The 11,380-nt window shown below is 49.2% G+C and overlaps 4 protein-coding genes across 4 annotated transcripts in view; 3 read left to right on the top strand and 1 right to left on the bottom strand.

Annotated features, from left to right (window-relative positions):
* The first annotated feature begins 3 nt into the window (after positions 1-3).
* NDUFA1 (NADH:ubiquinone oxidoreductase subunit A1) lies at positions 4-969 on the top strand. Its single transcript, XM_041485116.1, has 3 exons — positions 4-308; positions 495-584; positions 881-969. The coding sequence occupies exons 1-3, from the start codon at positions 207-209 to the stop codon at positions 899-901; spliced, it is 213 nt and encodes a 70-aa protein (XP_041341050.1). The 5' UTR covers positions 4-206; the 3' UTR covers positions 902-969.
* A 1,022-nt stretch (positions 970-1,991) lies between these two features.
* On the top strand, positions 1,992-4,972 carry AKAP14 (A-kinase anchoring protein 14). The gene is made up of 6 exons (XM_041485242.1): positions 1,992-2,345; positions 2,471-2,591; positions 2,664-2,755; positions 2,911-3,090; positions 4,065-4,117; positions 4,447-4,972. Exons 2-6 carry the CDS (start codon positions 2,480-2,482, stop codon positions 4,532-4,534), a joined length of 525 nt encoding a protein of 174 aa, XP_041341176.1. The 5' UTR covers positions 1,992-2,345; positions 2,471-2,479; the 3' UTR covers positions 4,535-4,972.
* A 145-nt stretch (positions 4,973-5,117) lies between these two features.
* On the bottom strand, positions 5,118-11,207 carry LOC121363132 (NFKB activating protein). The gene is made up of 9 exons (XM_041485241.1): positions 10,941-11,207; positions 10,464-10,544; positions 9,899-9,972; positions 9,563-9,682; positions 8,932-8,977; positions 8,433-8,548; positions 8,208-8,283; positions 7,444-7,593; positions 5,118-6,143 (listed from the first exon to the last, which is right to left on the bottom strand). The coding sequence occupies exons 1-9, from the start codon at positions 11,180-11,182 to the stop codon at positions 5,969-5,971; spliced, it is 1,080 nt and encodes a 359-aa protein (XP_041341175.1). The 5' UTR covers positions 11,183-11,207; the 3' UTR covers positions 5,118-5,968.
* Positions 11,208-11,261: 54 nt separating this feature from the next.
* Positions 11,262-11,380, top strand: part of ZBTB33 (zinc finger and BTB domain containing 33) — a 10,016-nt gene continuing 9,897 nt past the window's right edge. Inside the window, exon 1 of the mRNA XM_041485243.1 lies at positions 11,262-11,373. Within this exon, the coding sequence (XP_041341177.1) occupies positions 11,349-11,373 (25 nt within the window). The 5' untranslated portion in view covers positions 11,262-11,348. The remainder of the gene's footprint in view (positions 11,374-11,380) is intronic.

The following is an 11,380-nucleotide window of genomic DNA, read 5'->3' on the forward strand; positions in this document are numbered from 1 at the left end:
ACACGGACACGGACACGGTCACGGCCTCATTTCTTGCCAGGGACTGTTCCCCGGCGGCGCTGTCGCTCCCGCTGCCCGCTCGGGCCCGCTAGGCTGTGAGGGGGCGCGGGGCAGGCCGGGAAGGGCGCGGGGCAGGCCGGGAGTGCCCCGGCACTCGGCCCAGGGGCAGCGGCACCGACACCGACAGTGACACCGACAGCGGCGGGATGTGGTACGAGATCCTGCCCGGCATGGCCATCATGGGCGTCTGCCTCAGCATCCCCGGCATGGCCACCGTCTTCATGCACCGCTTGTGTCACGGCGGCAAGGTCAGCGCGGGGCGGGGCGGCGGGTCCCGGCATCCGGACCCTGAGGCTCCGCTTCCCCACCGGAGCCGCCCTGATCCCCCAGTCCCCTGCATCCCTCTGGGATCCCTTCCTCCCGGGGCTCTCCTTACCCCGCCTTCCCTCGGGAGCCCCTGCCCGAGGCCTTAACAGGCAGTTCTGTGCCTGCAGGAGAAGAGGATCGCCCGCTATCCCTACGAGTGGACCCTGTTGGAAAGGGACCGGCGGCTGTCGGGTGTCAACAAGCACTACGTGTCCAAGGCAGGTTTTGGGGGCGCTGGGCAGGTTCCGCCGGGGGGAGGAGGGACTCAGGGGCTGCTCCCCCATCCCCGAGCTCTGGCGTGGCCGCTGAGGTGGGCACTGGTTGCTCTTGTCAGATCTGACTCGATCTGCCTGCAGCTGCCGCTGGGGATGTGCATTTTAATTTTGTTCTAATTAAGACCTGGGTAATTAAATGTAGTTTGAAAATCTGCACTTTCAGATATGCTGTGTTGCGCAAGATGGCAAGATTAATGGCAAGAATGACACAAATATAGCTGTTATTTTTTCTTTTTCAGGGCCTGGAGAACATAAACTAAGGTGGCAACGCTTTGAAAAATTCATGTATCAATAGAAAGTGATTTAAATAAAGCTATACATGTGTTCAGCCCTTGTATTTGTGTTGCTGTGGTGGGGTGACCCTTGCTGGACACCAGGTGCCCACCAAAGCTACTCTGTCATTCCTGTCCTCAGCTGGACAGGGGAGAGAAAATACATTGAAAGGCTCGTGAGTTGGGACAAGGAAAGGGAGAGCTCATTCATCAGTTACTGTCATAGGCAAGTGAGACTCGACTTGGAGAAATTCATTTAATGTATTGTCAGATAACAGCAGGGTAATGAGAAGTTAAATAATAAAACACCTTCCCCCCACTCCTCCCTTCTTCCTGGGTTCAACTTCACTCATGATATTTTCTCCCTCCTCCCTGCTGAGCTGCACAGGGTGATGGGGACTGGGGGTTGTGGTCAATGTCGTCCCATGTCTCTGTTGTTCCCTCCTCATCTGGGGAGAACTCACACTCTTCCCCTGCTCCAGCATGGGGTCTCTCCCATGGGAGACTCCTTCACTAACTTCTCCAGTGTGAGTGCTTCCCATGGGCTGCAGTTCTTCATGAACTGCTCCAGCATGGGTCCCACACAGTTCCTGAAGGTGCAGTCCTTCAGGAACCAGCTGCTCCAGCAGGGTGACATTTCCTGCCAGCAAACCTGCTCCAGTGGGCTCCTCTCCATGGGCACAAGGGCCCTGCCACAGCCTGCTCCAGCATGAGCTTCCCAGGGTGTCACAGCCTGGGTACATCCACCTGCTCCAGCACGGCTCGTTCCTGGGTGCAGGCGGATCTCTGCTCCCTCATGGACCTGCAGGGACACAGCTCACCGTGGCCTTGCAACTCGGGCTGCAGGGTGATCCCTGCTCCTGCCCCCTGCCCCACGGGCTCTTGTCATGCTGGAAGAGGAGCTGCTGGGAATTCAGTACCCAGTGATCTGCTAAAACATTTCTGGCCTCTCCGTACAGTCCCGTGTTCCTTTCCCTCCGGAGGTCTGTGCGCTGCCAGCGCTGCTGTGCGGAGCCTGCAGCACCTCAGCGCACCGGGCTGGGCAGAGCCTCCGGCAGGGCACGGGCTGGAGGCTGCTGTAGCTCCCGAATTGTCCGGAATGGCAAAAATGCGATAAGCAGAGAATCTGCCTGGATCCCAGAGCTGTTTTCTTGCTCACACCGCCCTCCCTCCCCGGGAGACGGCGGCTGCAGGGCGGTTTCCGCGGGGCAGGGCAGCGCAGGCCGGGCCTCGCCATGGTGACGGCGCGGCTCGTGCCCGCGGGCCCCGCGCAGCGGCGGGGACAGCGCCGGGCCCGGGCACAGCTCCCCGGGCTCCCGCACACCCACCGCGGGACCGGAGCGCCCCGGCGGGCCCCGCCGCGCCTGGGGACCCCCGGCCTGGCCGGGGCAGCGGGGGAGAAGCAGCCGCCGGCCCGGGAGCGCCAAACGGGGTGAGCAGGGCCGGGTACGAACCAGGGGCCGTGAGGGACTGCCCGCTGCCGCCCATGTTCCTCTGACGGGGCCTGCGGCTCTCACACAGTGCCCGCTCAATGTTTGTGCCTTTATCTGTCTAAAGGTGAAGCCAATGGAGGAGGAAAAGGAAGAAGCTGTCAGTGAGGAACAAGATCACATCCCCCTGGAAGATGAGAGAAGCAGTACAGAGGAATGTCTTCCAGAGGCCAAGGAAAATGAGAAAGGTATTGTGTTTGCTCTACTAGAATGTGTTGGAGTCTTTTCAGGAGGATTTGCCAGCATTTTATCTGTTTCAGAAAGCAAGCATGTAATCAAAAATATCCTGTGGACTGCAGCCAAGAACTTCACAGTGGAGAAAGGACAGCAGCAAATTGAAGAACTAATTTCTGTGAGTCACAATTCCATCTACTCGGGAAGGCCACACTTTCTCATTGTTAAGAAGTATGAAAAATTAAAGGAGAGCACCTCTGTTCCTTTTTACACCACACTCAAGTCAGCTCTACTAGGCATAGGGAGTCTTAGTGTGATGTGTTTGTTCAACAGACATGGGACATTCATGAAAGCTGGCTTCACCACTCAGAATTTCTTGAGGAAGAAGAACTGAAGGACAGCAAGAGGTACCATTACAGAGCTTGCTGGGGCCTCCCAACACGCAGAAAACCCATCCCACGAGCAACAGCGAGTGTCTACTTCGTTATAGTGATCTCCAAATTCAAACCTGATGTAAGTACTCAGAAATGGTGTGGATGGACTAGTCCTTTAAGGGACAAGAGTACAGTGGCATTCCTGAGGACAGTGGAGAGGCTGGCGAGGAGCCAGCAGCTCTTGTGAAGGTGCTGACAAGGCCTGGACATGGCCAGAGCAATGGCAGGAGATTTAGATGTGGCCTAATAGAAACATGCCCTTGGCTGGCAAGGGGGGCAAGGGGAGCAAGGCACAGAGCAGGAGGCTGGGTTAGTTCCCAAATCACTGACTGACAGAACTTGCCAAACAGAATCTGGCAGGATACTACATCTGCCTTCCTGCTCTTACCATCTTCCCTTTCCAAGCAACAATTGTTCTGGGCAGCTGTAAGAAGGGCTGAGTAGAGGCAGTTACAGAATGAGGGGTCAATAGAGAGGGAGTGCCACTTCACTCTTCAAGCTGTCTCAGAATCCCTTTCCTCATCAGCCTGAAGTTTGCACCTACAATGAACTCTTGCAACTCAAGGGAAAAAAATGAAATAAATTGCACTGAGTAGACTTCTTACCTCCAGGCTTAAGTCATACTGAACTTTAGTGTTTCTACTTAACAGCTATGGATTCCCCAATTAATATTCTGTGGTTTAACCCCAGCTGGCAACTTAGCATCACAGAGCTGCTTGCTCACTCCTTCCCCACTGCCATGGGATGGGGGAGAGAATTGAAAGTGTAAAAAAAGTGTAATAATATTAAAAAATAAATAGAATAATAGTAACAAACTGGGGAAAATAAAAACAAACTGAGGAAAAAGCCTTATGAAAGACAAGTGGTGCAAATGAAAACAATTACTCACCACTTGCCAACCAATGTCCAGCCAGTCCCTGAGCAGCATCTTCCCTTCTGCCCCAACCAAATATCCAGGTTATTTTTAAAGTAAACAGTAGCTCTCACTCAATTACAATGTCTGCTTTTTGAGGGGCTGTACATGGCCTCTGCCCTGTCTCTGCTGTGTTGCAGACTGCACCTGTGGAGGTCTTCTACAGACTGGAGTCCAGCAGGCTGATTCGGAGGTAAATGTTATTACTCTTCTGTTTTAGCAAGCTTTTCCATTCCAAAACCAAACAGGGAGCTCCATGTAAATAAGTTTGCAATAGTAGCAGAGGAATGGAAGCTGTCAAAGTCTTGCTCTGTGAAATGACCCTGCTTATCACTAGCTTCACCCGCAGAGGCATGAATAGCCACCCTGTGGGCATCTGCATTCTCAGAAATTTGTCCTGCTTTACATGGTCTTTATTGCAGCAGATAGCCTTAGGTGCTGAATAAAGGCCAGATCTCACCTGGCCAAACTTGGATTCAGTATTATGCTTACAATCTACCTTCTTTTTATTCCATTCTCCAGGCCAGAACAGTGTGAGTTTAGAGAAAAGTGGCTTCAGGACATAATTGAAAATAAAACAATGTGTGCAGAAAGACTTGCTTCCCGATGAGCAGCTCAAATTCACCAGTACCAGTCCTCTGTTGTGGAGAACCAAATAAACACAATGAAAAAAAACCCTCTTCCTTAGCAGCATTTCTACTTTGTGGATAGATAAAAAGCATTGAACCTGTGCAAAATTAGCTATGCTCTGCCATGGCAGCTGTCTGTGTGTGACAGTCCCTGGCAGGTATGGGTGGGGACAGCAGGATGGAACCAGGCTCCAGAGTGTAAATGGGAAGAAGTAGCTGGGCAGGATTTGCTGTTTGTGAATGCCAGGTCTGTGAAACTCCAGGGAAAACATTACAGGACTTTAGGACTTTTATTTTCTTTATACAAATATACAAGACATCTCTGCTGCTAGACTTAGAGGAACAAAAAAAAAAAAATTAGAACAAAAAAGAAACAACCAACCTCTCCAAACCATTTTGTTTTGAAAAACGTTTGAGAAAAAGAAGTTCCAGGAGATATGTTTGGAAATATGCAGTTGAATCAAAGATAACCACCACATAAGCACTGCCTGAGCAAAGCCTCTAAGCACGAGTTTAAAACAAGCCATGTAATACTGCTGAAACAGACCAAAGTAAAATACTACAGGAGTTAAAACAAGGGTTTAATCTAGAACACTTCCACAAACAAAAACATTTTAAATAAATTGAAAGATACATCCTTCTTACCACCTGTGTACATCCAGGGGTTCCAATCACTGCACCCCATTGCACTGATGCCTATGTATAACATAGGAGAAAAGAAGCAAGCAACTTGGTTCTTCACCATGTGTTTCAGTGATTGAAGATCAGACCCTCCTGTTACTGTTACTTTACACCTCAGTTGCTATCTGCTTGCTATAAAGTAACTGAAGTTCATCTGTATTAAATTACAAACTAATTTACAAAATATGTACATGTCTGGGTTGAATCACAAACCAAACTCAACTGTTTGGAGGAAAAACCTAAATTTAAAAGGACTTGTGAAAAAATAGTGAACTGTCCTGGATCTTAAAACAGGAACTCGGGAGTTCTTTCATTTTTGCTACTGGTGCTAGTAGCTTGTTAAAGGTCTTTCCCAAGCTAAATGATCCTATGATTAATAAAAATAAATGGAATTTAAAAAATCACACTGCTTGGCATTAGGTAACAAAACCTTCCCATGGGATCCTTTGGCTTGTTGGATTCAAAGTGAGTGCAGAACATTGACACCTCTAATCTTCCCCGCCTGTTCTTGCCTTGCAGCCTTTCTATTTACAGGGATTCCTTGTAGATGCTAAACGAATCATCCAAGAAAACCTGATGAAAATAACTGTGTTTCCCTGGCACAAATAATCCACTCCTGAGGCTTGGCCCTGTTGGGTGAAAGGGCTGCAGCACCTGCAGCTTTCTTCAAATCACAACTGGACTGCACTAGCTGCCACGCAGTGCAAGCTATGGTGTACAGCTCAAATGAAGCATTATTTTTCCTCTTTGCCTTTAGTCTTTCTGTAGACCATCTCTCGAAAGCTCGCAAGGATCTTATTCTCTCGCTTCCTCCTCTCCTCCTGGTTGAAGGATGCCAGAGCTCTCTTTTCATCGGCGCTGTAGATCTGGTTCTCTTTCCGCAGACGCACAGCTTCCATGCGCCGATGTCTGTGGGGGGAACATGGGGTACATCAGCATGGGCACGGGGTGTCAGTGCCCTGGCACGGCTTGCAGCCATCAACTGCCCTGAATGTGTTCAGGGGCTTTAAATAAAGATACTGAAGTATTAAGGCCTGAACAACAGGCTCTGAGCCAAAGCTGACCTCGACATGAACCTTCCAACAAATTGTTATATTTGTATCCACTCATTAAGGTAATATCCATGATCATTAGTGAAACATGTAGTGTGATAAGAACATACTTATCTTTCTGCATTTAGAAGCCAGACAAAATCATGAAATCAGACATCTGACCTTGTTTGGAGGTATATAATCAAAGCCACCTCCCTTGGTTCCTCTCCTTGAGCTCTGGCCAGGCTTTGGGTGGAACCCAAGAGGAGGATGAAACCAGCTGTTCCTGCACTAGAAGTTGTCTAAGCTTGTTTATTCTACAGTCTAAAAGCTGGGCCCTCTCACAGTGAAGATGGAGGCCTTGCCTACAGGTGGACACACCAGGTAGGAATTCCCAGGAATGGTTCTCCAATCCTTTGCTGTGACTGGGGCTCCCCAGCTCATGTGCAGATCTGGATGATGGTAAAGTATTAGGTTAACTGGTGATGTATCTTTCTTAATCACTCCAGGCAATCTTTTGCAGTAATGATTAGGTACATTACTTAGCTTATCCTTTGTAATTCTTTGCAGTTTTGCACTGTAGCAAATTATACTTAGTCCTTAAAGTTGTTATCTGAATCTTTTGTGCTGGCCCTGCCAACTGGCAAAACAGATATCTAAACTAGTTAATCCAAACTGCACACTAACCTTCCCAGGAAGGAGTGTGGCAGAGCAAGGAACTGATTTCTGGGGATGTCTGTTCTCAGGCAGTCAACCAGAAGCCTCCCCTACCCCCAGGGTGTCAGCTGCTGGCTCACCAAAATTAAAGTGAGTTTCCTGCTGGTCATAGAGAAAAAAGTGCAGCCAACCTCCCACACATTGATCTGTCTCCTGCTGAAGAGCCAGCACATCCCCAGGGCTGCCCAAACAGACCACCTTTAAGCCAACTGACACAAGCACTTCTTCATTGGAAATAATTAGAAGAGTATTGCCTGTGAAGAACTTTTGCTCTTGAGGAGAAAGTGTCCTTGAAAACCTCACTATCCACCTCTAGCAATGGGGAGCTTAGCATAGATCATTGCAAGCAGAGCACCTTCTCCATGCTTGCAAGTTGAGCTTGGAAGCAATCTTCTCTTCAGCCAGCAGAGAAAGCAGCTCTTGAAAATTCCACTGAACCACTGCCATCATCAAAACCATACCTGCTGCCACTCATGACATAACCAGAGCTCTCAAAGGAAGCGATCTCTTCGCTCGTCAGGCCGATCTCGCCTCTGCGGGGAATGCGTTTCCCTGCTTTCACGTACTCTGCCATGGCTGCACCTTCACCGGGCAGGAGGGCATGTCCATAGCTAAAAAACAAAAGTGGGGATTTCAATCATTTCACATAGAGAGAGCCTGAGCTAAACATCCAACTTTACTCTTCACTACTACATACAGCTGCAATTTTAAACACTTTCTTAATTCTTTCCCACATATTGGCCTGTTTCTTCCTTATGGCAACACTAGCAACAATATCTTAAATTTTATTCAGAGTTCATTCTGATGACACTACAAAGTCACAATACTGCAGATCTTTAGAATAAAGGCACTTACAATTGATTTTTCTAGAAATCAAGGCTAAAAAGCATAAACCAGAGGAGTGAGTGCAGCCTGAAAACAAACTGTGTGCTTCTTCCCGCCCCCTTCACTCTCTGGAAGAGAGTCTTAAAGGTGTAAAACTTATTATTCAGTATAAACAGAACAAGATGATTGGGGATAAAAGCATCATATAGTCAACCCAGGACACTCTTCTACCCAAATTCAGGCCAGGGGAAAGCCTAGCACCACTAGAACTTCTGTCTGTGAGTTTGGCACAGCATTTCTCCCTCTGCATGCCCTACTGTTGCAACAGCCCTTTTGAACAATAACTTTCACATTTCATTTACTTGCTTTGATCAAAGTACCACTAGAACTGGCTACTCACTTCAAAGGCCTATCATCCTGAGATGCGTGAGTTTTGGGAGCCTCTGGTCCAATCAAACTGTCAGCTTCAGTATTTTCTGCAACAATCAAATAATGAGGAATATTAATCTTGTGTCCATTGTTATTTGTTATCAGAAGGGTTACACAGGTCAGCAACACCTAACAACGAATTCACAAAAAGGACATCAAGAAGTTTCCACCCAAGTTTAAAGTCAGGTGAACCTACTTGACCTCTCTATCCAGAGATCATCCCCCTGGAGCATTTCATCATCGGAATCTTCACTACTTGAATCACTGGATTCCTTCCTGCTCTTCTTAGCTTTCTTCTTCTTATACTTCTTCCTGTGATAAAGCCAGACAGACATGCTATTTATCAAAATTAAAAATTAAAGAAGATGCTTGGAATAATACTCAAATAATTAGCTCCTCAAGGCAACTTCCACCTATAGGAAGAATGGCTGTCTGCTGTTTCATACAAAACACTTTACAGCAAAGCCAAGACAACATATATGTTCTGACTTTCATAGAGTGTTAGAAAGTGGCTCTACAGGGAGTTGTTTGTGCTGCACAATTGTGTAGATTTAAATAAAATCCATCAAATTAATATTATTTGCCTGCTCTTGCAAATGACCTAAGGTCCTCAGGCTCCCTCAGGGCCCGTGAAGAAAGCTGAGCTGCCCTCCAGCGAACAGCAGCCAGAATGACACAGCAACGAAGACACTTACTTTTTGCTCTTCTTTTTCCTCTTCTTGCTTTTCTTTTTATCTTCATCTGAAAAAAGACAGTGTATGTAATATCAAAAAGAAATTATTAGTCATAACTAAGTAGTTTACTGCCGTGAATAACATGTCATGCCTTTTACAGCCCCAGTGTTCATGGAGCTGTGGACTCTTTGACTCTCTCAACCCTAACCCTAAGTCCTAGCCCTAACCCAAACTCAACAGTATTGGTTTTCCAGGTTAGAAAGATGAAGGAACAGGAATACTGGGGCCTTGCTGGGATTGCCTTGGCATACCTTTTCCAGTCCCAGTGCTACTGGAGCCGCAGGCTCTTTTACTCTCTCAACCCTAAGCCTACTGCTAAGAATTACACTAACCACTACCCCTACCAATTAACCTAACTCCTGCCCTAACCCTGAGCCTATTCCCAGCACTAACTGCCTCCACCAGAATGCCCTAGTACACACCCTGATGGGGCTTGGTTATACTGGGAAAGCGTTAGTAGAAAGCTCCCTGCAGTACTGGTCGACATGACAATGTATCAAACAGATCTCTGGCATGGGAGGCCCAGTGGATGCTAAATTCAGAAATCCCATTTCCTGAGGCCAGACTGCAAGCTGAAACCCTCTGGTCTTACCACTGGAGTTCTGCTCAGACTCTGAGTCACTGTCGCTGTCCTCAGAATGTTTCCTGCGCTTTCTTTTGGATGCTTTACGTTTTTTCTTTTGTCTTTTCTTCTTCTTTTTCTTCTTTTCCTCTGCAACGTTTTTAAACATAACATTAGAGAACAAAGAGCATCTTGTTCCATATGTATTCCCTGATCTTCCCAAAGCAACACTCTCCTTTGAGCTGGAGCCCAGCCCAGCCACTTCTACCCACCTAAGCCAGGGAACCTCCTGCAAGCAGCAGCAGCAGATTCTAAGCCACAGTAGCTTCCCATTTTCAAAAAAGCTGTGCAAACCAAACAAAATACCTTCTGAGCTGGAATCCGAAGAACTACTCTTAGATTTTGCCTCTTCGTCTTCTACCGGTGTGTGCTCATCGGAACTGAATAAAATAACAGTTTGCTACTTAAAATCTGTTGTGTTATACTCAAGATCAAAGGTATACACATGGCCAAAGACATTCTGAGTCAATCCTTGCAAGGGAGTAAAATATTAAAGAGCTAATTTAGCCTGGGAACTGCTGTCAGAACCACAACACAACAGTCACCTGATCTACAATAAATCACACATTGCATAATTGGTATGTTGGAATGATCTGGTTGAAAAAATAGTAATCTCATTATGTTGCTTCAGAAAGGAACTGATTCAATAAGTACTGTGACACCATGACTAATGCAGGATAAAGCATTTTTATAAACTGAACTGATATGCAATTAATATAAAAAACATGAAGAAAGAATATGCCTTCTGCTACAGAAAGGAACTGATTCAATAAGTATTGTGACACCATGACTAATGCAGGGATAAAGCATTTTTATAAACTGAACTGATATGCAATTAATATAAAAAACATGAAGAAAGAATATGCCTTACTCTGGGTCAGGAACTTTTGGTGACAGCCCCCAGACCTCAGGTGCCCCCAGTTCTCCAATCCTCTCTCTCTCATTGAGTCTCCTGTAAAGGAAAACACTGTCACTGACTCCTAGTTTGCAACGCTCAGCACACAAACATTTTAAGTCCTACACGTCAGTGTTTCTAATCGCCTGAAGCAGCTAGAGTAAGGATAAGAAACAAGCTCGCAGGGGCAGTGTGGCAGCAGAGCTCCGCACAGTGCAGAGAACCGGCGGTAGCAGCTGTTACCTCCCCTTCCAGGCGAGCTCGGTCCCGTCCCCCCGGGCGGCCCTGCCCGAGGGAGCGCACGGAGAGCCCGTGAAGGGCCCGAGAGTCCGTGGCGGGGCCGCACAGAGCCAGGCCCGGCCGCCCCGCGGCACCCGCCCCTCCCGGGAGCGCCGTCCCTTCCGTGCGGAGCGGGGCCCGGCAGGGCAGGCCCGACACCCCGCCGGCGCTCACCGCTGCCGCAGGATCTCCTCCTTCTCCTTCTCGTAGTACTCGGGCCATTTGCCGTGGTGGTGGTGCCCGTGGTGCGCGGAGGAGCGCGGCGCGCCGGGGCTGCGGGACCGGCTGCGGCTCCGCCGGTGGCTCAGGCGCCTCGGGCCATTGCGCTCGCGGGACCGGGAGCGGGAGCGCGAGCGGCGGCCGCGGCGCTCGGAGCTGGCGGCGGGCGGAGAGCGGGAGCGAGACGCGGGCGCCATGGCGGAAGCGGAGGCGCTTCCGGTGCCCTCCCGGCCGGGCGGGAGCGGGGCGGGAGCGGGGCGGCCCCGCCCGCGGGGTCACCGCCCCACCCGCCCGGCCGGCAGCGCGGCGGCGGTCGCGGCGGCGGCGGCTCCTTTTGTGCCCCGCGGCGGCCGCCCGGCAGCGATGGACGCGCGCACAGCGGCGGCGGGAGGGGA

Source organism: Pyrgilauda ruficollis, unplaced genomic scaffold (genome assembly GCF_017590135.1).
Source record: "Pyrgilauda ruficollis isolate IOZ18807 unplaced genomic scaffold, ASM1759013v1 scaffold7, whole genome shotgun sequence".
In the NCBI taxonomy this organism is placed as follows: Eukaryota; Metazoa; Chordata; class Aves; order Passeriformes; family Passeridae; genus Pyrgilauda; species Pyrgilauda ruficollis.